This window comes from Anoplopoma fimbria, chromosome 6 (genome assembly GCF_027596085.1).
Source record: "Anoplopoma fimbria isolate UVic2021 breed Golden Eagle Sablefish chromosome 6, Afim_UVic_2022, whole genome shotgun sequence".
Lineage (NCBI taxonomy): Eukaryota > Metazoa > Chordata > Actinopteri > Perciformes > Anoplopomatidae > Anoplopoma > Anoplopoma fimbria.
In genome coordinates this window covers 10,375,120-10,402,411 of record NC_072454.1, presented here as the reverse complement: position 1 = coordinate 10,402,411, position 27,292 = coordinate 10,375,120, and the positions used below count along the sequence as shown (strand labels likewise).

Genomic DNA, 27,292 nt, shown 5'->3' with positions numbered 1-27,292 from the left:
CAGTACCAGCGCAGCTACCAGAGTTGCGTTTGATGTCGGACCCGCAGCAGGGTGCTCGGATAAATCGACAGACGCGTGCTGCTTTAACTAAAGAGGAAGACGTTGGCTTTGTGATGGGACACTTTCTGTTGGATAAAGAGTGTAACATAATCCCTGATGTAAATCAAAAGCATGAAGGACTTAGAAGGTGGCATGGAGAGATCCAATTCTCTTACCTCCAAGTTTAATCATTCAGGTGAGCAGCAGCCGTGGTGGAAAGTAATAAAGAGGTAATATACTTAAGCACTATTTGCAGGTACTTGTACTTAACTTAAGTATTTCCATTTTATGATATTTTATACGCCACTATATTCTGGAGGCAAATATTGAAGGCTACATTTTAGGCCCCTACATTTATTTACAGCTAGAGTTACTAGTGACATTTTAGATTAATGCTTTACATTAAGACCAAAACATGATAAACTTATGTAATGCAATACTTTTGTGAAGATAAAACCAGTGGTTGCCAACGTGTTTGTCTTGTCACATTTCAGGTGCCAATGAATCGTTAGCAGTTGCAGCAAATAAGTAGTTTCCCTCTTAACTTTTTTTAAGATGGTTGCATTTGAATAACTGAGGCCCAAAGAGGTCAGATTCGGTCAGGACGGCATTATCAGCTGTAATATAGTATTTTTTATGTCGTTATATTGGTACTTTTACATAAGTAAAGGATCTGAGTAGATCCTCTACCACTGAGCAGCAGAAACAACTGGTATTATATCCAGTTCTGGATGGTTTTGTGGCCCCCATATCAAACATATCCACCTTGATTGGTATGAACGTGTGCCAACCAAAAATGCTTTTAGCTGAGAGGACACCGCTTGCTTTATGAATTTGCTCACCTGCCAAAACAATGAAACCCTGCAACCTGCTAATGTCTATTAACTCATTTCACTGTAATGGAACAGAATGAGCGAGCAGAGACGGCATCTGTAGGTCAAAAACAGAGGAGATGGTTCTGTTGAGATTTAATAACAGGCCAGCAAGGACGGACTGGACATCAATCCTGCAACAGAAAGTGTATTACAACCTCATTGTAATACTTGACACAACCTCCTACTGCTGTCTGCCAATATGTCTCATTTATAAAAAATACGATTGTGCTATTCTGTGTCCAAATTGAATCCCATTAATGTTGAGGGTTTTTTTTTCCAGGGGAATAAAGCATATCCTGCATCTGTCACAATGAGGCATGAAAATAAAACAGTGTGGGAGCTGAGAATTTTCACAAACAGACCCGGTCGTATACATATCGGATACCTGTAGAGTCAAATACAAGCTCAAACATCCTTCAGGTGAATTGCAAAGGCAGACTGCAGCTTTGCACAGTTGAAGAGGGAACATTTCAATCTTTTTCCAAAATGTCATCCTTTCAGAAACACAGAAAAATAGCTTTGCTTTTGGCCAGACGACCAGGCATGTTTCAGTTCCTCCGGAGGGTTTAAAAAGCTGCTTGTCGGCCCAAGGCTCATAGATCTTTCTCAAGGCAACGAGGACAGTGCAATCTTTCATTTAGAATTAAGACATGTGAACACCACCACAGAATAAAGTTTTCTGCCAAGAGCGGCATTAGAATGCACATGGGTCCTGGACTATTCTTGCATTTGAGTGGATGCATCTGTCTATTTACATCTTTGTTTTCGTCCATGCAGTACTTTGAAAAACAGAGTGCTTTTGTGTGTTTCTGGGGGATATATCCTCCACTTCAACTTAACCATCTTTGAGATGCTCTGTTAGTTTCAGTATTACATTTTCTTACCCCCAATGCTCTGTTAGTTTCAGTATTACATTTCCTTACCCCCAAATTCTCAACAAGTAAAAAACAGTATCCACGTGGGGCAGACCCGCTGAGTTAACAAAGCTCCGTCTGATTAAAGCATCGCAACGTTTCAACCACCGCAGGGCATCTTGTGTTTTTGACTGCGTCTGAAGAGCTTTAGGCTGATGTATGCAGAGAGTTTTTCACATTTTGAGTTAGCAAAAGTAATTATCTCAGTAAAGAGGCTACTACAGCGCACCTTAGCTAATGAATATTTTATGACATAAGTTGTTCTTTTAATTAACTTTAATTTAACTACCAGTAGTCTTATTATATACTGTAGTGTGATACTTTGGAAAGCTTGTAGCCTTTAAATAAGTTATGTCTCAAGTTATTGCTTAATATGTGACAACTTCTTTGATAATTGATAATTTATTTATCTTGTTTTGAATTCTCAAATGTCAATTTCTGCTGGTTTTGTTAGTCCTTTATGATAATTAAAAAGCATATATTTGGTTCAGGAATGTTGCAGACAAAATAAACAATTAAGGATTTTAGCTTCGGCCGTTGGAAAGTGTGATGGTGTTCTGACCTTTTATTCCGACAGTTTATAGACCAAAACGAAAAGGATTTAACCGAAAAAATAAACAGCAGATGAATCAATACAGAAAACAGTCATAATATGCTGATTTGTATTCTATTATCGATTATTATTTTAACCTGCACACTGACACACATGGTCAAAGGTATGTGGAGACCCAAACACTACGCCCACATGTGTTTGTTGACGCTCTATCTGCTATGGCAGATCCAAGTCATCACAAAGCCGTTGGATGGTGTTGAGGTCAGGGCGGTCTGTCTGTTCAGGCCCAGAATATCATTTTGTTATGTACCTTGTGTGGTGCAGGAGTGTTTGTCATGTTGAAACAAGAAAAGGTTGCCACAAAGTTTAAAGCACCATGCTACTGTCTAAAATATCAATGCTAGCTTTCGCACTAAGATTGACCTTAATAGGAAGCAAAGGGCCCAAACCAAGAAAGTATGTGAATATTTTATATGTTAGGATAAAAATCTCATCCATACATAGTTAAAATAACAACATTGCTGCGTTTCAGCCCTTTGGGTCACCGCACTGACCACACACAGGTTTATAACTATAAGGCTGCAGGTTGATGTGACAAAGTCAGCCAGGTCTTGCCTGCACTCATGAATGTTTTAGACCTTCCAGCTCTCTAAGTCTCACCCATGCATGATGTGGAACATTTTATTTTTTCTCCCAGTGTGCATATTATTTTACTTTTGTCCATGTAGTCATCTGAGTGTGTGTGGTTGTGTGGTGAGGTTTTTATGCATACATGTGTGCGTGTGTGACAGTGGTCTGGCGGCTGGTAGCAGATGTTTATCACTGCCTCGCCTCCTTGCGGTAGATTAGTAACACATGATGGCACCTCATGCAGATAACCTTGTACACTCACACGTCACTGCCACGGAGGTGGTGGACATGGAGGAGGAGGAGGAGGAGGTTTGGGATTTATCTCATGTCTGCTGTGGGAATTCAGAGAAGAGACTGATAACACAGTGCCCTCTAGTGAAACGTGTCTGTCTTTGTCTCCAGATAGCTGCTGTACAGCTTATCCATATTCAATGGGAGGTAGAAGGTGACATGATATATGACTCTCAAGTCTCAAGATAAGAATAATGTGATTTGTCCTGTTTTTCAAATGAATGTGAGTTGGCATATGAGGATTTTTCAATGCTGCTTCAATAAGAATTTAGTACAGGTCTAATCTGCATCTGAAATCAATTAATTAGAAAACAAATATCTTGGGGTTTTGGGGGTTTTTTCCTCCCTTTAGAGGTTTTTTTTTAGCCGATGCTCTATGTGTTCAGATTGTAAAGCCCTCTAAAGCAGATTTGTGATTTTTGGGCTATACAAATTAAATTAAATTGAATTAAATTAATTGAATTTAATTGAATTTAATCATTCCTCAAGACAGATGCTTGACCGTGCACCTCTATACAGTAAATCCTGGGATCATTTAAAACAAGACAACACTGTTCTCTCTCATTCTATAGACACATTGTATTGACCTGATGGACTCAAATTGACTTTCTTCTTCAGGACTTTGAGAAACCCAGGCCACCCCAGAAACCCCTACCTGCAGACCCACTGGGGAGGACCTCTCGGCTGGGTCACAGTGTCACAGCAGTGGGGGTCCACATCCCCGGAACCGGACCCCTCCCCATACCTATCCCCACTGTGCCCCGGCCTCCACCCAGCATCCCTTTACCCAGCAGGTCGGTGCAACGTGACAGGAATCTCATGTCTCTATGGCCGTATTCACACACTGAACACGTAACATTGTTGGCTTCACATGTCTGGTAAAGTGATGGCTAACGTGTCCATCGCGAGAATGTTTTGTCACAGCTTCATTTATGACAGGAGCCACAGTTCTTGCACCATGTTTGTGTGTGCAAGAAGAAGCACTGCAGGAAAGAAGTGATGTGAGGGAAGAGAAGTGTTTTATGTTCTGTCGCAGGCCGAGTTATTTTTCCATTGAAGCCTAAATTAATGACCATCACGAGCATGAGGGACGCTTGCCCTCTTTTCTCACTTCTAAATCTCCTAATACATTTTCCCATCAATCTCTTCAATGTTTAGACTCTCGCGACACTCATTAAAGTGAAAAATCTTGTCTTGATGGATATTCACAATTCCATCCATACAGTTGGGAGTGCTGGTCTGATTAAAATGGTGGCTTTAGTTCACGCATTGTTTTGTTTGTTTTTAAACCTCTTTTGCGCCACACCATTTGGGAAAAATTATTAGACCACCCAGAGAAGTCCTCCTCAGCAACTCAAAATTGGCTCATTTGCAGCGCATCTTGTTTTATGAAACACTTTTTCAGCACACATGAGACGTGATAACTTTATTACACTGCTCTACTCCTGTGCTGTTATAGCCTTGAAATTATTACAACACCATTCTATTCAATCAAAAATGTTACTTCAGTCGGTCCATCCTAGAATACCTTTGTGACTTTTAAGTGACTCTGTGTTATTAAGACATGAAGCCAACATGTTAAATTGCCATCAGATTAACCAAAACAAGGTGCATGCCTATAAGGAGATATTTTGCATTAGTATATACTGTAGTATATACCATGAAATGTTATTTTAGAACAATAGAAATCATGCATGTGTTGCTGTTTGCATTAACACACAGTTATTTAACATCTTATGTTGACTGTGGGGAAGACGTAACGTGGTGATGCTTTTCGTTTCAGACCTGTGCCGATGTTGCCCTACAGACCACCAAAGACTCACAAGGACTGCTGAGCTCTTCACGTCACGGACGAGTAGATCTCATACCAACAGACGGAGACTTTCTTTATTTGCACTAAGTACTGAGACTCTGTAAGACCTTTTGGACAGTCTGAAGTATCACAGAGTCTCTAGTTAAAGGGGGCTGACATCACACCTCGGTGCTACGCCTTTAAAAGGTGCTTTGTTGTCCTCACTCAGGTACCAATGAACTATTTATCTATTTAACTATTTAACTGCGATATTACCAGTTTGTGCACAGGACACTCACCAAGAGGGATTTTTCCACTGGGAAAAGTTTAGAAAAACAAGGTAACATGGTGTAATTAAGAATATTTCTTTCGCATTCTTCGCTGATTTTTATACTTTTTTCTCAAACGAAATGCTGAAATATAAAATGTTTTTTATAACCAGTTAAGTTGCTTGAATATTTGAAGGGCAAAAATAATTGTTTTGGCGCTAAAGTGAAGATAAAGGGAAATGGAGCACAACTCGGCACATTGTCAGTGTAGCTTGTGGGCGATAGAGCAGAGTTATTTATTTGTTTTTTTATATTTTTACGATGTATCCAATACCAAATACATCTCTTCTATCCATTTCGCCGCGGTGCTAAAAAAAAGTCGATGTTAATCAGATCTTCTTTTTTTTTTAAATCAGATACAATGGACTCCAATTAAACCCTCACACTACTTTTTTTAGTGCGGGATTGATCCGATCAGCTCGTCTTACAGCCTCACAGTCAGGCTCTTCTATTCCCTTATGAATTCAGTTTTGCGGTTAAGTACTAAACAGGAAAAAGTGCTTTTCACACATCTTCAGACTGGCTCTGACACAGCGCTCTGGGCTTGTGTTGGACGCTCCACATCGCTCCACCTCCTAATTCTGGCAGACTCTGCGGAGTCTCAACAGATTTGACAGACTGATTGTGTTCCAGAGAATTACACCAACACCAAATAATTCAACATTAGCTCTGGTGTTTGTATGTTTAACATTTACGCTCACTTTACCCGCGAGTGTTCGAGCCAAGCAGGATGACTTCAGCGCTGTGAGCTTTCCAAGCTTCCCCTCGACCGCGTCCAACAACATCTTTAACCGTATCTGTCTTCTCTTTTTTTGTTTTTTTTTTGGCCTTCATAGCATTCCATTTTGATTTTGTTTGGCTTTGATATTCTTGAACTCTGAAATTTTAATGCGTTTACAGCATCCTTCATCAGATTCAGAGCTTGGCACCGCTCTGTGAGTTAGGCAATTACCTTGATGTTATTTGTTGTTGATTTGCTGTTGTTGTTGTACAAGGAGGGATCAAACTGGTAAAAACATTACAGCGCTGTTCTTTTTTTTCCCGTGTCAGTGTTCACTTTGGATAATGCATTTTATATTTGAAGTGAGTTCAAATGCTCTGCTTTTCTTCTCACCACTGCAGAATGAAAAGTCACTAAAGCACTGCATACCTGTGTTGCATTTGTGAGGTGTTCAGAGTAACTGCTCTGTGCTGGAAAATATTTGTTAGTGCTGTGTCGATTAGTCGTTAAATGTTTATGCCATTTGTAAAAATCTTAAATGTACTGTGTTTATTTACATCACTGTAACCTGTTTTAGCCATTGTAAAGAGTACATATTGTCTGTTGTCATTTTATTATTCTTTCTTTTCTTTTTTTTTTACAAGCACAGTAATATAAGAACTGCTTTGAGGTTGTGCCCCATTTACACTGGGTGATGAAAACATGACTTTGAAGATTTCACCCTATAACTTGTAAGCGAGAGACGAACATTTGAACTGAGAGATTTTATTGATGAAGTCGGAGCCAAATAAAAGTTCCTTTATGGCTGTTCATAACATGTTGTTTTAATTGCATTCTCACTTTGATTTTTTTAACGTTATTAAAAAATAACTTTTTTTTTTTGCTTTAGAGAAACTTTTAAAAACAAGTTGCTGGTTAAGAGATAAATAAGGGTTCATAGGAAAAACATTTTCACCATTTGATATGTATGAATAATTAACAGATGCCATTTTTTTGTTTTTATTTTTTTGTTTTCTGGCCTCTGAGAGAATAAGTGTGCCTAAAGTGCCATCTGCAAAATACAACCCACCTCATAAGAAGAGTCACCATGACAAACAAAAACAACAATAAAACTAAGAGGCCTTGCTCATCCTTTCCCTACGAAACAGAAACCAATAAACACTTCAGGTACATGTGTATATTTTCCCCATTAAAAGTCTTACGTTATTCTTTATATGAGGCTCTGCTCTGCTGTCCAAACTCTGATAGGCCAGACCACCATGCCTGTTAAACACTGCCACCTGCCCGACAACACCGGTCATTACAAAACCCCAAGCGTTTCATTGGCTGCCTCATACCAGGGGGGTGAAGTTGCACTTAAGTCCTGTTTAAAGACCAGCTCCCCCACTTGTTAACTGGGACCATTACTGTGAAATAATACAAACACAGGAAAACCCTTGACGTCTAAACTGTGAGTTTAAGAACATGAAGGAACAAAAAGAAATGATCCATATCATGATCTGTAATCAACTAAAAACAGTCAAAGCAACCAAAACAAAACTGAAGTCTGTGACATTTTTTCAGTGAAAGCAACATTATGGCATTATATAAATAATTAATGTCAACTGTTTTAAACTTGCACTGTATGAATGTTAGTAAAAATACTAATTAGCAAAGTTGTCTATTAATTGAGGAAAAAATGGTTTAAAAGAAACTAATAAATGATTCTTACTAATGTTCGTGTGAAGGAATTGTTTGACATTTTGGTAAATATGCTTGGTATATGCTGTCTTTCGTAGAGTTAGAGGAGAGGATTAACCTGCTGTGTGGTAAGTAAAACTGCACCAGTTTTGAAACCGTTACCGAAGGACTTTTTGTCTTTATTTTTAATTTTTCTACTATTAAAAAAAACTGCAGGCTTCTGTAAGTGTAGTAACACTGAAGGGTGAAAGGAGAGCAGACATTAATGCTAAACTTCATTTTCCGTTCTTGGATGTAGAAATAAATGATCTCAGTTTGTCAACAACTGAGATAATTACATTCTTAATCACTAAATTAAACCACAGTTGATAAATAAACGCGTCTTACTTCATGTACAGCTTCTGGCCCTTTGCATGTGAGCCAGCTCTCATTGTAAACACCGGACCCCGCTGAGCCTCTGCCCATCTATCTCTGTTCTCACACCAGTGTGTGTGTGTGTGTGTGTCACTTCTATGGGATTAGTGGCCACATGACAACACTGGGCCGGCCGCCTGGAGAGCCTTTCATTTGGCTTCACTTGCAGAGAGGCTGTCTGTGTGCCGTCCAACACTTCACTGAGAGCTGGAGATTTCCAAACTTCATTTTCCTTGGATCTGTGGATGAAGTTTCCACCGGACAGACTGGGAGCTCACTTGTGATGGCGCAGGACATTACCAGTTTTACTGGAGAGGATTATTTTGATGGGAACTCTCCCTGTTCATCCACAGAAGCTTTGAGTCCCGGAGACAAAGAGTATGATGACATTTTGGAGCTTAATCAGTTTGATGGACTGCCTTATTCCTCCAGGTTTTACAAACTGCTCAGAGAAAGGAAAGAGCTGCCAGTGTGGAGAGCAAAGTGTGAATTCATGGACACTCTGGCCAAAGGACGGTTTGTCATTGTCAGCGGCTCTGCCAAAAGTGGGAGAAGTTCTCAAGTGAGTACTGTGGGGCATTTGACACTTTTGCACTGCCATGGAAAATATTGCACTTTTTATTCATGCAAAAAGGGGGAGACATTCAAACCCTCTTATTATCTACTTATATTCAGGAAGCATCCGTCGTGTAAATAACTTATCTCACTCTTATTTTGAAACAGATTCCACAGTGGTGTGCCGAGTTCTGCCTGTCAGTCCAGTTCCAGCATGGCCTGGTGGTTTGTACCCAGACTAACTCCCAGCAGGCGGTAGATCTCGCCTTAAGGGTGTCCGACGAGATGGATGTGAACATTGGTCATGAAGTCGGGTACAGCATCCCTTTGGAAACGTGTTGCACTGATGACACAGTCCTCAGGTATGGTGAAGCTACACTGCTTTCTTCTAAAAAAAAAACAGATGAATCCAGTGTTTTTCTCTATCTGGTTCTTTCTCTTCTCCTGTCGGGTTTCATTAAAGCACAGTCCTGACACACACACACACACACACACACACACACACACACTAGCTAAATCACCCCGCCTTTTCTTATTCACAAGAGAGAAGTGAACAAAAGGCCTGAGGGGGCTCTTTTCCAGGGACTCCTCCACAGCTGTCCCGGCTCCCTGTCTGCCCATATGTCACATTCACTCCTGTGGCTCCCTCATAAGTCAGCTGGGGAACAAAAGAAAGTCAGCACATTGAGGGGTAGAAAGACCAAATGAACTGGCAGCCGGCAAGTACGAGAAGGATCCACTCCTCAGACTGATTAGCAGAGTAAATTAAACTAATAGGGGCAAAGCTGAAGTGTAGACAAAGTGCCTTTCATTAAAATGCCATTCTGAGGTTTCTCTCTTTCAGCGTAGAGGCTTACAATTAAAAAACAGAGTATTTATTTCAGAATATTATGAGTTTGCGTCACTGTTTGCTCCCTCTTAATATCAGGCATCACTTTATCCCCCCACAGGTACTGCACAGACGACACGCTCCTGAGAGAGATGATGTCAGACCCTTTGCTGGAGCGCTACGGCGTGGTGGTGGTGGACCAGGCCCACCAGAGGACCGTGGCCACCGATGTGCTCCAGGGTCTGCTGAAGGACATCGCCCTGCAGAGGCCGGAGCTCCGCGTGGTCCTTCTTACGGCTGATGAACCGGGCCCGAAGCAGCTGGCTCATTTCACCGGGTCAGCGGCGCCTCTGATTCTCCTGGAGGGCCCGGGTGGAGGGGAGGTGGTGCACAGCAGCACAGGTGACAGCTACTTCTACTCCGCCCTCCGCCTGGTGCTGGAGATCCACCACTCTGAGGAGCAGGGAGATGTGGTTGTGTTTCTGGTGACGACGCAGGTAAAAAGCAGAGAGCTGCATGATGGGATCAGCAGTCTGAAAATAGGTCTTCCTCTGACTTTCCTTTTTCTTTTTTTTTTTACTCTCCACCAGGAGATAGATCTGGCCCATGACATCCTGTGTAGTGAGGGGCACAGCTTACTCCCTGATCTGGGTAAGCTCCTGCCCGTTGCAGTGCACCCTGGGCAGCCTGGGAGTCTACCAGTCATGGGGGAGGAGGAGACGGGACCGACCCGCAGAGTTTTCCTCACATCCGGTCCAAACGAGGACTTCTTCTGGGCGGCTAGCTCAATACGCTTTGTCATTGATGCCGGGCTTGTGAAAAGATATGTAAGTTGGTCTAGGGTTATAAATCCTCTTACTGCTTATGTAGAAACCCAACAGAAGTGGGCATGTACGTTTTAGGGTTCCCCCTAGATGATGTAGAATAACAGTGAATAAAACATCTCACCATGTTGAGATAAAATCACATCATTTCTGATGTTTTGTGTTGTTTTTAAGCTGCAGCTGGGTTGTTATATAAAAAAAAAGCAATGACCTTGGGGGTTGTATAGAAATAATGACACAAAACCGTAATGTCTGAAGTCTGAAATTTAATGTTTCAAAATTATTTATGCCATAACCCTTTAATTTACAACCATAAAATCAAGATTTAGGCACTTTCTATTTTCTCTGTTTTTACTATAGAATTGTGTTTCATTAAATGTTTGTATATGTAATCAGGTGTGGAAGATGTATTCAGATACTTAACTCAAGTAACAGTAATACCAAAAAGCCCTGCATTCAAAAAATGTTTCATAAACTAATACTACTGAAAGTACAAGAAATATTCTAGTTATACAGAAAAGTGGCCCATTTGAGCATTATATTATAACATATATTATCAGTTATTAGATATTTTCTAACATGGATATAATACCTAGTCATGTGGAGTTAGCTTTGTCTACTTTATATACTGTTGGGTAGTTTAATCTGTATGTATTATATTTATAAATTGATAATATGTTAGAAATGTAAAATCTCTATCTGCAGAGTAAATAATAACTTAAGCTGTCACATGAATGTAAACAGTACAATATCTGCCTCTTAGATGTAGTGTAGTTGAAGTATTTGGTACTTGAGTAAATGTAATTAGTTACATTCGATCACTGTACATAATCGAGGTCAACCGACCGTGATGCTGTTGCAGGTTTACAACCCCAGGATCAGAACAAACTCCGTCATCATCCAGCCAATCAGCACGAGTCAAGCCAAGAGTCGCAAACAGCTGGCCGGTCCAACAGGTGAGAACTTTTAGGAAATACTTTAAATGCAAATCTCTGGAAGCTGTCCTGTCAACAAATATCTTCTTTTTTTTTTTCATGTAGGCAAGTGTTTTTGTCTGTACCCGGAGGACAGACAGCTTCCTATTGAGATTCGGCCACATGTTGTGGAGTCTGACATCTCCTCCACGGTGCTCTTCCTGAAGAGGATGGAGATCGCTGGACTGCGACACTGTGACTTCATCGACAGGCCGGGTGAGATTTACAAAAAGCAACAAAATAAACATAGAGAATATATTTTTGGGGACTTTTTCTTTTTCATGGCTATGAAATTTCCCATCATCCTATGCGATAATGAGATGAATTTGGGGTTCAGTCAGTTCAACTTTTTTTTTTATTCGTAGGCAGTGAGCCGTGCCTCATCTGAACTGACAGCTTCTGTTCTGCCAGCATCCTTTTAGAGCTGACCTGCTTCCGTGTGCTTTTGTTCCCTGGATTTATTCACCCGTACTAACACAAACACAAACACACACACATGGACCCACGCACACAAACACACACACTGAGCCTCCCATTAGTTGATTAGTGCATAAACATAGTGATGGTCTGTGGGAGTGAAGTTGATAATAGACAGCGTCTAAGGTGGATTTAATTCCCTCTCTCTCTCTGTATCCATGTCTCTTTGTTTCACTGCGTATTCATGGAAAACATTTTTTAGTAGAAATTCAATTTTTTTCCATGACATACTTTTCATTTTGCATAGTGATGCACGGCAGATGTTGGTGGGGATTATAAAATCCTAATCTTTTGCTGCCTTTTCACTCATGCGATGCTCACCAGGGGGCCAGTAAACTGTAGGGGATTGTCCCAGGGGGTCTCCAGTTTAGTTTACAGTTCAGACAGTATTAACACTGAAAAATAATCCAGAATTAGTGAAAGTATATTTATATATATTAATTACATTACATTACAGTCATTTAGCAGACGCTTTTATCCAAAGTATATTTATATATATATATAGAACTACTAGTCACCAGAAGTCATAAGTGCATCTAATTAATAATCTCCTAGAGAAAATACTAGACAGTAATAAAGACATGCACTGGTTCTCAGCAGGATTTGGTTTACAGTTGAATAAAGATTTAATTTTGTCAAATAAAAAAAAAAACTGTATAATCTAATAACCTTTCCAACCCAGATCCTGAAGGCCTAATGCAGGCTCTGGAGGAGCTGGACTACCTTGCAGCTCTGGATAATGATGGCAACCTGTCTGAGATTGGCATCATCATGTCCGAGTTCCCCCTGGAGCCCCAAATGGCCAAGACTCTGCTCGCTTCCTGTGAGTTTGACTGTGTCAGCGAGGTGGTCGTTGTCGCTGCCATGCTAACAGGTAACGTTTTATACTGACATTTGAACCAATATCTCTTAATATATAGTAAACTAGTAAGTTCTAAACATCATTTATCTTGTTTTTTTTAGCCCCAACTTGCTTCACCGTTTCCTCTGTGGAGCTGAAGTCAGAGGTGACCCAGTGCCACATGAAGCTCCAGCACCCAGAGGGAGACCACTTCACCCTGATCAATATCTACAAGGCCTTTAAACAGTGCCAGCAGGACCCATGTGAGTTTAGAGAGCAGCACCTGCATGGAAACACACAAACAACACACACACACACACACACACACACACACACACACACACACACACACACACACACACACACACACACAGATGCTGCAAAGAGTGAATGAAGAAAAATCATCGTTACGTTTTGCAAAACAAGTTTATTGGCCTTAAACAAAGATATCGAAGGTCATATTTGCAATCATCTTGACAAATTATAATGAAAATGAATAATTCTAATAACCTAAAAATTAAGAAAAATATGTTTAATGAGGTAGTGAAGAGGTGAGAGAAAAAAAACCTAAAACAATACTCATTTTCTAGTATATATTCTCCCACTCTGCGTTCCTATAATCATCTCCTCGGCTCTGTCCTCTCTCCCCTGTTAGACTGTGATGTTGAAAGGTGGTGTCAGGATCTCCACCTGAACCACGCTTCCCTGCTGACGGCTGACGCTGTTCGCACTGAGCTAATCAACACTCTGAAGAGGATCGAGCTGCCCGTCTCAGTGCCCGCCTTCGGATCACGAAACAACACCCTCAACATTAAGAGAGCCCTGCTGGCAGGTTTCTTCATGCAGGTCAGAAAACATAACTTTATGATACCAGTCAACGAAAACATAATAGAATTATTATCGTATCAACATCAACAGCTTAAAACATTTGATCTCACATCAAACACACAGTCATGATGACTCTTAAAGGCCAATTTTTAATCATGTGTAATTATACTGTTATTATAGTTTCCACTATAAATCAATAAAATATATTTTATAATTGAAATATTAATGCATTTCTGTTCATTCAGTAATGTATCTGATTAAAAAGACATATTCAACTTCTTTTAACATTTTGAATTTAACTTTATTCAGTGCTTGTACTTAAAATCAACACTTCAACTTCTCTCAGTATTTGTATTTTGACGGCCACAACTGTTTCAGTATTCAACCTCAGTTTTAAATATTTCAACTGCAAATTTTTTGATACATTTTCAGAGAAATCAGACTTTTTTTATGTGTATTATTCAGGGCTAAATCAGTATCCATACAGTATATCAGTATAGTGACTCCAGTTCCTTTGGCGGGAAATCCATCCGACTGTGCCTGACTGTGATTTCCCCCTCAGGTGGCGCGGGATGTGGACGGATCGGGGAACTACTTTATTCTGACCCATAAGCATGTGGCACAGATCCATCCTCTGTCCGTCTACGGAGCCAAGAGCCCCAAGCTGGGCCTGCCTGAGTGGGTGCTGTTCCACGAGCACTCCTTCTCTGAGGACAACTGCCTCCGCACCGCTACCCACATAACACCAGAGGAGTAAGTCCCAGCCTTTAAGCTGATAAAATGTTATTTTTTTGTATATTTTAAACTATGAACTTGTTTTGCAATCACATAACTGGCAGTCTTGTTTACTGGACTGCAGTCCCTTGTTGATCTAAAAGAACCCAGTAGACCAGCACTCGTATCTTCACATTTAAAGAAGCTTAAAAGTAATCAGACGGACTCATTCCGGTTCCTCTTGGTCCAGATGTAAAGCCCCAGTTCAGCAGAGACTAGTCCTGCTGGTTGCGCAGGGAGGTATCCTAATCCTGTTCTCAAGTATCAGCTGGTTGGAGGGGATTATGGGTAGCACAGATCCCTGGGAATGAAGAGCTGTAGCTTAATGGAGGAAGAGAAAGCTCTGCAGCCTTTGTCATGCTCTGTAAGGATCTTCCCTGAAATGTGTCAATCGGTTTATTGCAGTTCTAGCGGATATTGTAAGTATCCGTAAGTGATGTAAGTCCTTTCTCCAACAAAAAGAGTAATTCCAAACCAACTCAAATTGAAAAATAAGATTAGTTCAGTAACATTCAACACAAAAATGATTTTTTTTGACTGTGCTTTTTACGATCAAACAACAATGTTCTCTCCTCCCCTTCTAGGTTTATTCAGATGGCACCACAGTACTTTTTCTACAATCTTCCGCCTAGTGAGAGCAAAGACATCCTCCAAAACATTTTGAACCACAGAGCGTCTCAGTACAAAGAAGCGAAACCTCCAACCTCACGAGACGAATCCCAGGAGGACCAGACCTCTGACCGCTGTGTCATACAATGACTAATGGACCCATTGTTCCCAGTGATTGTGATGAAATAACCAGCAGGTTTTTGTTTTTTTTAGGAGTAATCTCCTCCATCTCTGCCCCTCCCATCCCTCGTTTTTGTCACAATATCATGTTGTTTAATAGTTTTACAAAGTGCACTAATATATGAAATTAAAACAATAATTGCTGTTCTCATCTTGATTTTCATTAGATTTTCTTGATTTCTTAGTTTTATTTATCCAGCTATTTATCAGAAAAATCTGATAACTACATTTTTTAATATTTTATTGGATTTGGCGCCATTTTTGCAGTGAGGTTTCAGATTACAACCAACTAAAACGTATACCATGTGCCAATGTGTAGGAGAACTGCAGTGGCCCATGCAAAAAAAACCTGTGTTCCCTATGTAGAACCATGTTTGGTTTGTCCATTCTGGGCTACTGTAGAAAAGTGGTGCCCGTACTCTGTATGTAGATACAAACAGCGCATTCTAAGGTAATAAAAGGTAAAGTTATTTTACGATGATTTGATACTAAAACAAACATGAATATTCTATCCCATCTCTGCCAATAGAACCCTATAAATGCTACACACGGTTCCTTAAAGGATCAATTCTGGTACTTTAAAATGTTATTCTAAATCAAGCAACGTTTATTACTTAGATCACAGCCCCCTTCAAAATGTTGAATGATTCTGCTGCTGCTTCTCATATCTCACCCTCACCCACAGCGCTGAGGGTCCAGCCTGATTAATGAGGTGCAGGGACAGTTTGGGACCACCTGCAGCTCCATCTGGTGTGGATACAGTTCAGTAACAGTATGGTGACCTAATTCATTGACACTGCATTGAAAACATTGCGTCCCCTCTCCAGTGGCCCTGACCTGGGCTGAACGGTGAAGCAAGAACCAATGCCAGAACTCACAGTGTAGTGTCACATGACCCACTTAAAAAAAATAAATAATTCTCTTTAAGGCAAACCAGCTGTGCTCATTATGTGGTGAGATAATTAAGTAGATGTTAAAATGTCAGGATAGATAGAGCCTATGTTAGATCATAATGAATATTTGCTATCTAAAAATATGATTAGCTAAAAGCTAGTCAGATATGTGTCCTATCGGCTCAAGGGCACATTAGCATTTTGTGATGCTTTAGTAGAACTACAATATCATGAGGGTGACAGTACATCAGACATATGGCAAATTAAAATTTAAAAACGTTTTATTTTCATGTCACAGCAAACCATGCTGATATAAACTTGCATTTATATATAGTGCCATGTAGATAAACTAGCCTCTGAGTTTGCATTAAATGTTGCCAAACTATTGCACACTTTATGTTCTGGAAATGACATAACACTTTTGAACTCATTTTAACTCGTCAGCAATCAATCAAACTTCAATCTATTATATTCACATCAGTACTGGTATTATTGAATATCAAAAACACCAATTATATTACGATTAATCATCATGTTTGTGAGCATGTGCTTAATGTATCTCTTTTTAAGTTACACGTCATTGTACCATCTTTGAAATCTTGTGCTGTATGTTTTAGTTTTGTAGAAAAATGAGGCTCTCCAGGTGATGTTTGTTTGGTACAGTCAACAACAAATCCATAGAGAGGAACTTTATGACCTATAACTGCATAAGCAATAAGAAAAATCAAATAATATCTTCTGAATTTACAACTCTTTTCACAAAAATGTACAATTCAAAACCTGTGATGCAAATGTTAGAAAAAGATGAGCTCATTTTAAAAGGCGCAGGAGGTGAAATTAGTTTTAAAACTGTAATTCAGAGTAACACGGTGTTGCCTGAGCGTGTGCCTGTTAATAATGGTGTCTACAAATCATCGACAGTTGTCAAGTCTTTCAGGTCTTCCTCAGAGTTGGTCTTGGAGAGGAGTTAAGGTCTTGAGTGTCCTCCTTGCTATGGTTTATGTCATCATCATGAATGCATGTCATCACTTCCTGTTTGCGGGGTCAGCTGCTGCAGCAGCTCTATGTGGAGCTCGATGCGGCAGGGGAGAGGAGCGTTTTTCTCAGCTCGCAGCAGCTTGGAGTAAACATTCTTATAGGTTTTCAACAGCTCCTCATCCTTACTGCTGTATTGAACACAAATACGTTGGGGTCAGGAGTGAGCACTGTGAAAGTTAAAGTGGAATTACACAAACCGTTAACGGTCTTATATTCTTGCTCACCTTGGTTTCCGTTTCATCGTCGTCATCAGTTTGATCAGCTGCAGCAGCAGGAAGGAGAAACTGGGCTCAAACACCCCAATTAACTTCATCACTTCCTGGAGGTTCAGTCCTGAGGATGAGCCACCGACGAGATCGGGTGACTCTGCTGATTCAGCTGCGTCTGGTTCACTTAACTACAGCACAAGAAAAGAAAAAAAAGGAAAAGATGTTGTGGGTTTCAGTGCGTAATCCATAGACCAACCAGAGATTTGCAAATAGGCATAACCAGGAGAGAGCATCCTTCCCATCTGCTCCTCTGAACCGTACCTCTATCTGCTCCTCCAGCAGCTCTTTATGAATCAGCCGGAAAGCGTGGCGAGTTTCCGTCATGATCTCTAAAGCTCCAGTCAGGCTCTTCAGCTTAGCTGCATTGCTGCTCTGACCTGTGGAAACACAACAAGAAACGTCACTCTAGAAGCTGTGGATGCAAACGCTATTTCTCTTGACAGAAACCAAACAGGACTTCAGACAGCCGGTACTCACCCGCCATGGTAAACTCGGCGAAGGCCACCCTCTCCAGGAGCGTGCGGAGCAGCTCGCAGGGTGCATCTTTGAGGCTGAGGAACAAACAGACAGCCTTGCTGTAGTGAAGCTCTGCCAGGCTGCGATGCTGCTTCCTCAAGTGTTCATCCCCCACCTGTCACACAATTGGAACATGAAACAAAGACATCCTTCTGTGTGTATTATACCACTTTAAGTAGCTATAGCATCCCATCTCCAGTAATTCTATTCCAGTCAGAGTGACGTTTCATATTCTACATGGTTTCACACCTGGTTGCGGAAGCAGCTGTGGTACATAGAGGCCAGGCGGTGGTGGATGGTGGCAGCTCTGAACTGGTAGAGCGGCTGACGAGCTGACTCAGTCTGCAGGTCGCAGTACTTCAGGGACTTCATCATCGCCTCGGTCACCTCACGCTCAATCTGGGAAAACAAACAGGGATGGTTGACTAAAAGTTCGATCGCATGTCTATACATTACTGGTGCAAAACAACTTATAATGCACCCATTTGAAGTCACAATGATTGCCTTTTTTGGCATCAATGATCTTGACATTTTCTGCCGTTACAAAGTGATTTTTGAGGATGTAAAAGTTGCCACAGCATATGGAAATAGTTAATTCAGCAGCTAGACAATCAAAATGGGTGTAAACTTTATTTTAATTCTGAATATATATATATGTGAAACAAACGCACCTGCTCCTGAGCCTTCCTGGACAGCGGGGCGTAGTCCTGCAGCAGTGTAGCGAGGGTGAAATAGGTGGTGGAGAGCTCCCAGTTCACGCTGTCCCACACCGCTGGGTGGTTCTCTCGGCTCGCCAGTGACTTCATAGCCCGCGAGTAGTAGTCTATGGCCTGAGGTGAAATAATAGATATAATCAAAAGCATACCAGGGAAGGGTTAAGATGTAGTGTGATATAAGATCGTAGCATTAAAAAAAGGATTAAGTGTGAATGCTGGATCCAGAGTAAAAGACAGAACGGGTTTGAAATGGTACCTTGTTGTAGTAGAGGGCCTCTTCGGGCGAGAACTCCCCTCGGCTCTGGTCGGCAACCCCGGCACAGTGGGCCTGAGCGCAGATTCTCATCAGTCTGCCGGTGTTACACAGCAGCAAGGCCGTGTTGGTGCTGTCCCCTATGGCTTTAAAGTCCTTCATGCCTTTCTCAAAGAATGCAAAACTCTTTTTCCACATCTCCTGCTCTGCTATGGACACAGACTTCTTCACTGGAAGGGGAGGAGGGGGAGGCGAAGGAAAGTTAGAAACAGCAACATGGGAAATGGAGCAGTGCATTTGTAGAAATTGTTTTGTTTTTTTCATTTAATAAAAGGTTTAAAGAGATTGTTATATGGTGGTATCTTTCAAGTGCAAAGCACCTTAATTTCTAAAGTTCAGAAATTCTTAAATTACATAAATAAATACAAGGGGGCTGTATCTATAAATTCAAAGGAATAACTGTAATTGTACTGTTTTTCTGTACACTTAGCATATTGGTTCCATCTGTTGTCTACTAATCCAACATACCTTCTTTCTCAGTCTGCATGGCTGCAGCCTGGTTCATATAGTAGACTCCCATCTCGTTGCGGATGTTCCCCAGCCTTTTGAGCACCTGAGCCAGCTGATCCGTGGCGTGATCTTTCAAAGCCTCGGAGATGACCAGTTCATACGATGCCTCATAGCACTTACTGCTAACAAACAGCTGGTACTCCGGGTCCGTGGCAAGGTCTGTTGCCATGTTGAAGGCTATTGGATGGAGAGTAAAGGCATTGATAAAAAAAAAAATGAAGAGAACAACGTGATAAGACAAGAAATTCTGTGATGTTTTGGGGTGATATAAGAACTGAAATAGATAAGAAGTCACCTCTTATGGATCAGGCCTTTAAGTGTTTGCCAACACCTCTAATTTTAATACATCAAGCAAGAAAATCAGCAAATGTGTGCTTTAACATTTGTATGTCTCTTTAGTGACTAACCCTGGCAGCTGCTCTCTCTGTGCAGGCTGTGCAGGATCTCCTGGTCCTCTTTGGTCTGGTAGCTGTATTCCTCCAGGTAAGCTGCTCTGTTGTTGGCATTCTGGGCCAACATCAGCTGGATGTCCCCACACAGAGACAGGCACTGGCTGTGAAACTGCAGCACTTGCGGGTGCGGTGTACCACTCACTGAACAATAGGCATCTGGAGGAAACGGTAGAAGAGGAACGAAGCAAGAGAAAGATAACTTTAACTATAAGTTTGAAATCTGCATCGGTAATTGCGGCTGGCAAAAATCACACTCATTTCAGCAACAGTCTTTGAAAAAAAAAACATTAAAAAGCAATAACTATCCTAACGTCGTATAACAGAATTAAGAAAACTCACCGTAACACTGCAGAGATAGCTTGATGTAGCGCAGGGCTCGCCCGTACTTCAGCAGGTTGGTGGCTGCGTCAGACAGGACGTAGTAGGCCTTGGACGCTTTGAGGAAGAGCTGCAGCTTCATGCGGTGCTGCCACGAGCAGGGGATCATCCCTGAGCGGGTCGGGTGCTTCTGATCCACCTGCAACGTCCTCGCTGGTGACACACACACACAAATGTTGGAAGACCAGGAGATAGACACATGAAGGTTTGTTTCATGATCTGGTATTATATCAATTACCCTTTGAAATAAGGACGGTAGACTGACCTCTTTCCAGAAGGAGAGAGATGCCTTGCTCAGCAGCGCAGGCTCCGATTGCACTTCTGTCCTCATATTTAAGAGGGATGGGGGTGTTGGGGTCTGCAGCTGGGAGATCACTCTCCTTCTTGATGGTGCCATCCACTGCTTTTAGCCCCTGTGTGGTGTTTTACAGTTAGCGACACAGTAGCTGACACACGTCTTGGGACACATCACATTATTAGCATTGTATGAATATTGAACATAAATATCATGCAGAGACTCGCCTTTAGCACGTAGCTCAGGACGTGTCTGCATCTTTCCTCCTTGTCTTGAGAAACGGGGAAGACACCGCTTGGCTGCAGGGGATCAAAAATTTATGTTTTGGTGTTTATGTACAACATATTTATCAGTATATTCCACACTGTCCCCTCTGGTCTGTGTAAAAAAAAAAAGAAAAACACATTTGAAGAGGCACTCACTCTGATCTGGTGAGTGGATTTGTATTTCTCCGGGACGGACAGCTCCCCTACAGAGCGGATCACAGCCACAGCTTTACTGTCGTCCTGTGGGCTGGAGCCGGAGCTGTAGGAACCGTTCTCGTCACTGTCCTCCGTCAGCTCCTCTTCCTCCTCTTCCTCCCTATCTTCGTCGCTGTAGCTGTCCTCCGATCCGCCGGCCCGCAGCGACTCCCCTCCGTCTTCTTCCGGAGCCTCGTCCAGCTGGAACAGCTCTGACAGCATGTAGTGGGCGGAGGCGATGATCTGAACAGACAGGAGATGGAGGAGATCGGGACTGGAGTCAGGTTACATCAAATCTGAGCTATGGCATTCTCAAATTAGGACAAGTGGTTTCACTTTTTACTTTCCCGATGTCTTAATATCAATTTAAGATATTGATATCTTATCTTATCAGGCTGTATGATGACTAATGTTGTTTCTCTGTTTGACTTTTCTACCCATCTATCATTTTACCTGGCAGTTCATCTTTTAAATTCAGGGTCGGCGTTTGAATGCAGTCCAGGACTTTTGTTGCACATCAAGTCTGTCCTACTTTCTAATAAATGTAATCTTTGAAATAAGGATGGGTATATTTGTTTTTAAATCCCTGCTTACCTGCGGGTGCCTCTCCTCATCCATAAGTTTGACGCAGTTTAAGAGCAGAGTCCTGATGGTGCCGTAGTGCTTTCTGTTTTGCCTCGCCTTCAGCATCAAGTTGCTGGCAACTCTGCACCCAAAAAACAGAAACAGAAAATTGAACTCATTACAGTTTTGCACACTTTCATTGTTAATTATGTCCGATTTAAGCATAACTCATTTGCAAACAATATCTGTACAACCAACTTGACAATGGCTAATTTAATCTCGTACCATTTTAAGTAATTTCTTTTTTAAATATTAAACAGCACAATACTCACAATACTTTTTAAAGACCTAATTCGGTCTTCTTAACCAAATATTATAAATTATAAATATTACAAATAATAAGCTCATAACAATACATATTCTATCTAAATTATGAAATGTCAAAAGCTATTTTTGGATAGTAAAAATGTATTAAAAACTATTCATCCCTTGACTTCAGCTCCTGAAATGTAATGACCTTCACAGTTTTGAAAGCTGCATGAATTTTGATGCACAAAGATGCTCCTGAGACTTACCTGTATAGTAACACTGCCACAGGGAGAGTGAAGGGATTCTGACATTTCTCCTCTTCTGCCTCCTCACACAGAGTAGTGAGATCATACAGCTTCACGATGTCACTCCCACTAGCTGTGGATTCAAGAAATAACATTAGAAAATGTCAAGATAAGCACAGACTTAAGACTTCCTGTTGACTTATCTCCCACCTTTGAAGAGCCAGTAGGTGTGGCCCTCTTTGGTGCAGTTGGACTTGAGGAAGGAGAGGATATTTTGGGCGATGTCTTTTACCACCCTCGTGGAGAAATTTGAATTCTCCAGATGAGGAATGTCCTCTGTTTTTATCATCTCATATTTCTGCAGAAAGAAAACATAATTAGTTATTTAATTTTAATTATTAAAAACAATGCAATGCCATCACTTAACTGTGGAAATCAATAAACCGATAATAATAATTCTTATTGCAATACTGGACTAACGTAAACAGTAATTTACCTGAACAATGCCATTGACGTGAAAGCACATGACAAGCTCCGGGACATTACACATCAGATTGTCGAGCCAGTAGTCAATACCTGTCAGGATGTTGATTGGTTTGTTGTTGTCCCTGAAAAACACATTAAGAAGGTCAGATGTAAGATTCAATTCTGATGAGGTTGCATCATCCAATATTACATTTCTGGTTCACCTTCTAGGATCAGATAAACTCAAAACTATGCCATTATATTTACAGAATAGTTTGCATTATCTTGCTGACATCTAACATAAGACCCCAACAGAAGTGCAATGCAATTCATATTACATGATTGAATAATCATTTACTCTCTAAATGAGTTGTAATTTCAGAACCTTAATGGAAGCAAAAGGTTTAAAATTCCAACCTGAGTCTCAGACTGACGGCAGGATAGCGACCACCTCCGAAAATAGGCATGTTGGACCCAACCAACATGTGGATATCTTCAAATGTCCACATTATGTTTCGCACAAAGTCGTTCCTTAAACCCTGTCAAAAGAAACGTCAAAGAGAACGCAGACATTAGCGATAAGCCTCCAACTGTAGTGGTAAACCATTAAGGAGGGCTGAGAGGCTGTATTACCTGGCTGTTCTCCCCTTCGTCGAAGAGCATCGGGAGGTTTTGCTCTTTGGGTACTGAAGTCACCTGGCCCAGACCAAAATTGCTGTCCATAGAGACACTTTCCTGCACATTAAATAGTAGCAATACTGTCAGTGCAACCAAAACCACTCACACACGTAAGCTTAGCAGTTACCCAAGAGCTGCTCTAATCTAAAAACACTTGTTTCTAAAACATTTAATTTCACTACATACTTCAAGTTGATTGGCTACAGCACACAGGATTGATTTCTAATCAGGAAGAAATTCCCATAATTTCTAAAGTAACACTGCCCCATTGGAGACTACTAAATAACGGTCAAAGTGCTAAAACACTCTACCTGCTTGGGAGCATCTGATTCTTCGGTATCAGACGCTGCGCTGGTGAAGGCGGTGGGCCATGAGGAGCTGTACTCCTCTGCCTCATTCTCCTCCTCCGCTACATCCGGGTTGTCTGGTACAGGCTCTGCAGCCCCATCACCGTTTATACTGCGAACACAGAAGATGTTATCGGATAAGACTGGGAAAGATGCAGCTTAAAATAAAAGTGTAGCCTAACTCCCACTGCAAACCCTACTTGTTTGTTTTAATTCAAGTAACATAAAGTACCAACCTGTAGTAGAGGAACTTTGACAGGATGGCTTTCTGATACCAGTGCTCTTTACTCTTCTTTTTCCTCTGCCACTTCTGATCTATTAGTCGCTGGTAAAACTCTTTTAGCCACGTCCAATCTCCTGTCTACAACGCACACACAAAACAGGGATTTAAACCACATGCTTAAAAGATACTGTCATAAGGACTTTCCTTGACTTGGAAAAAGTCTGGAGTCCCTGCCGTACCTGAGAGGATCGCATGAAGAGCTCTTGAATGTCCAGCTCATCCAAAAGCAACGTCCTCCCCACGCGGTGAACAGCCATACTGACGTGGGACTTGCTGTAGGGAATTTTCAGAAGCTTCTTGATGTTCTGAATGTGACAAAAAACAGTGTTAACCTCCGGTGTATGATCATGATTCAGAAACAAGGAGAGAAATCTGAGCTTTGTAAGAGTTCCACAAACCTCTGAGTCTGATACCACGTCGACATCATCTCCGATGCAATCAATGAATTCGTAAGCCATCCCAAAACTGCAAAAGAATAGAAAGAGGAACTTGTTTACTTCATAGTGTTTGTGAATGGTGGTACGGATTAGGGTCAGTCTAATTAACGATTTATGGTAATTGCTGGCGATTAGTATGGCAAATTCTGTTTCAAATATGTTTTTTTCTAACATCCATTCATTACAGAAGTCCATTAAACACTGCGCCTAAGATGGATAAACCAGTGAGTATTAGTGAGCAGAGCACAGAGTATGATTCTCTTAGCCACTAATACAAACTTTGACTGAAACTTTGAATGTGTTTACAAGCCTTTAGGTTTTAACATACATAATGTTCTTTATCCAATCCAAACAATAACAGTTAAGTGTGTTTTGAATTCAAAGTGTGATCATTTACAGTCACAGCTTAAAAAAACAACCTAACAAGGTTTTTATAATATTTAGGTCACCTTTATTTATATACATGGGGCGACCTAAATATTAGAAATACCTCACAGTATAGTGAAAAACAATTCAACAGCACAGGGAGCTACAGACTCCAAAATGGCCACAAGGTTGAATCAATAGTTTGAGCTAGGTTAGTACAGTTAAACACATTTTAGTGTCCACGGTCATGTGTTTAGGAGGTATTTGTGAAGGCTTTAACATTACAATACATATTAAATTCCCAACATGTAGGTGTGTCTGTAGACTGGCAAGTGCCGCACTCAGTATGTAATGCAAGATCTTGTACACGCCTTACAATTGACAACTAATTAACAACACTTTGCAGATCATGTATCGGTGATATATCTCATATCCTGTGTCATCAGTACTGTGAGAGATTGTTTTGTTGTTTATATGATTGGTCCCATCACTATAGGCAAAGACAGTAGGCCTACTGGTTAAAGAGACAGTTAACTGTCCTAAACTTAAAATGTCCTAAATATTTGGAACTTTTACTCCCTAACATTTATTTAAATGCTGAAGGTACTGTTAACTTTGTAGGTTAAGATTTTAAAGTTTTTTAATATTTAATATTATTTGAATGCACCAACAAAACACAAAACGGCCACATATTTTTTGTGGAATATCTACTTTGTCACTTTAATATTTTAAGATGCATCATTGTTGTGTATTGTTGTGCATGATGTTATGTCTTATATGCCACAGCCTAAGACACATTTCCACTTTATGCTAATCGAATGGACAATTTAGTCATACGAGTCTGAATGTGTGCTGCTAAGGTTTTTAAAGTTTTTTCTAAAGATCTTTAGACACTCCTTACAATTGACAACTATTTAACAACACTTTGCAGATCATATATCGGTGATATATCTCATATCCTGTGTCATCAGTACTGTGAGAGATTGTTTTGTTGTTTATATGATTGGTCCCATCACTATAGGCAAAGACAGTAGGCCTACTGGTTAAAGAGACAGTTATCTGTTCTAATCTAGTCTAACTTAAAATGTCCTAAATATTTGGAACTTGTACTCCCTAACATTTATTTAAATGCTGAAGGTACTGTTAACTTTGTAGGTTAAGATTTTAAGTTTTTTAATATTTAATATTATTTGAATTATTGAGTTTGAATTTGTGCTGCTAAGTTTTTATCTAAAAAAAAATCTTGTATATCTCATATCCTGTGTCATCAGGACTGTGAGAGATTATTTTGTTGTTTATATGAATGGTCCCATCACTATAGGGCCTATAGTGATGGGACCATTCATTTAACCATGGCCTACTGTCTTTGCCTATAGTATAGGCAAAGACAGTAGGCCTACTGGTTAAAGAGACAGTTATTTAGCACTACTCCCTTTATCCCTCTATCTTTATTTTGTTGTGTAGTATGTGTATTTATTGTCTGTGTCTGTGTAGTTGTATAGTATGTGTATTTATTGTCTGTGTAGTTGTATAGTATGTGTATTTATTGTCTGTGTCTGTGTAGTTGTATAGTATATGTATTTATTGTCTGTGTAGTTGTATAGTATGTGTATTTATTGTCTGTGTCTGTGTAGTTGTATAGTATGTGTAGTTATTGTCTGTCTGTGTAGTTGAGCTGCTGCAACACTTGAATTTCCCCCATGGGGATCAATAAAGGAATATAATTAATAATTTATTAAGGCAGTTTCACACTAGATTAAAACAATACATATCAGATGTAGTCATGATATCATACCTGGAGAAGGGCTTGCTCTTGCTGCTGGACCCTAATATGGTGGTGCCAGCGCTGCCCAGCTGGGGGTTTTCCCTCAGCCAGTTGGCAGGAGGCAGCTTCAGGTCGGTCTTCTCCTGCAGCAGGGCATAGCTGGCCGGAGGTGGGGCGGCTGAGTACTTGACCACGGCCCGGCTCTTGATCTCACTGGTGCCTGTGCACACGGAGTCCTTCAGGACAACAGAGCAGAGTCAGCCTGGTGCTTATGCATTAACATTTATAGTTAGTTTGAAGTCAAATATAAGCTACTCACATGTTTGCTGCTCTCTCCTGCGCAGGTAGAGCCACTGCCATCTTCTTTAGCGTTATCCTGAGGGATCCCAGGCTCTCTGTCCCCAGATGATGCGCTCATACTGGACAAACACTGGCGATGATGTTCTAACAACCAGACAACCTGCCCATGACTTGTACAGCCTCTGTGTTAACTGTTGTAGTGTTTAGCCCTTGTTGCAGAAGTTAAGTGTACAAGCCTGCAGCTCTTCCTCTTTCTCTTCCTATCACCAGTCAGTCTGTTGTTGTCAGAGCACACGTTTTTTGCCAATAGTAACAACTTCCGGGTTCACGGTAAGACAAACTCCAAAATTCATCTTTTTTATTATTTAGACAGTCAGAATTACTGCAGATTTAATGTGAACAAATAAACAGTTTTAAAGGTAGATTTTTAGCTTATATTAAGGAAAATATTTCAGTTAATGCGACTTTTTGAGAAAAATGTATGAACCGGAAGTACTTTCAGAGCTGCTGACCGAGTCTTTCTAGAAACATTGAGCGCTTTCTATTCTGTTCTGGTGTATTTT

The 27,292-nt window shown here is 40.8% G+C and overlaps 3 protein-coding genes across 4 annotated transcripts in view; 2 read left to right on the top strand and 1 right to left on the bottom strand.

The window, feature by feature from the left end:
* adam12b (ADAM metallopeptidase domain 12b) overlaps window positions 1–6,883 on the top strand; it is a 73,873-nt gene extending 66,990 nt beyond the window's left edge. Inside the window, exons 22-23 of the mRNA XM_054600225.1 lie at window positions 3,921–4,096; window positions 5,086–6,883. Coding sequence (XP_054456200.1) covers window positions 3,921–4,096; window positions 5,086–5,137 — 228 coding nt within the window. The 3' untranslated portion in view covers window positions 5,138–6,883. The remainder of the gene's footprint in view (window positions 1–3,920; window positions 4,097–5,085) is intronic.
* Window positions 6,884–8,521: 1,638 nt separating this feature from the next.
* On the top strand, window positions 8,522–15,099 carry LOC129092642 (putative pre-mRNA-splicing factor ATP-dependent RNA helicase DHX32). The gene is made up of 11 exons (XM_054600653.1): window positions 8,522–8,800; window positions 8,962–9,155; window positions 9,744–10,119; window positions 10,213–10,449; window positions 11,309–11,402; window positions 11,487–11,636; window positions 12,580–12,771; window positions 12,861–13,001; window positions 13,394–13,584; window positions 14,129–14,319; window positions 14,925–15,099. Exons 1-11 carry the CDS (start codon window positions 8,522–8,524, stop codon window positions 15,097–15,099), a joined length of 2,220 nt encoding a protein of 739 aa, XP_054456628.1.
* A 1,207-nt stretch (window positions 15,100–16,306) lies between these two features.
* On the bottom strand, window positions 16,307–27,024 carry edrf1 (erythroid differentiation regulatory factor 1). Of its 2 annotated transcripts, none has more exons than XM_054599939.1 (25): window positions 26,749–27,024; window positions 26,460–26,665; window positions 24,260–24,326; window positions 24,041–24,166; window positions 23,815–23,939; window positions 23,543–23,690; window positions 23,187–23,288; window positions 22,971–23,092; window positions 22,585–22,696; window positions 22,299–22,446; window positions 22,110–22,221; window positions 21,565–21,676; window positions 20,932–21,213; window positions 20,737–20,808; window positions 20,480–20,627; window positions 20,176–20,367; window positions 19,792–19,992; window positions 19,343–19,561; window positions 18,818–19,044; window positions 18,517–18,675; window positions 18,095–18,244; window positions 17,807–17,960; window positions 17,591–17,706; window positions 17,285–17,457; window positions 16,307–17,188 (listed from the first exon to the last, which is right to left on the bottom strand). In XM_054599939.1, exons 1-25 carry the CDS (start codon window positions 26,845–26,847, stop codon window positions 17,032–17,034), a joined length of 3,729 nt encoding a protein of 1,242 aa, XP_054455914.1. In that variant the 5' UTR covers window positions 26,848–27,024; the 3' UTR covers window positions 16,307–17,031. The 2 variants fall into 2 exon arrangements, with proteins under 2 accessions (XP_054455914.1, XP_054455915.1); XM_054599940.1 differs by having other exon boundaries at window positions 16,307–17,185.
* Between the last annotated feature and the right edge of the window lie 268 nt (window positions 27,025–27,292).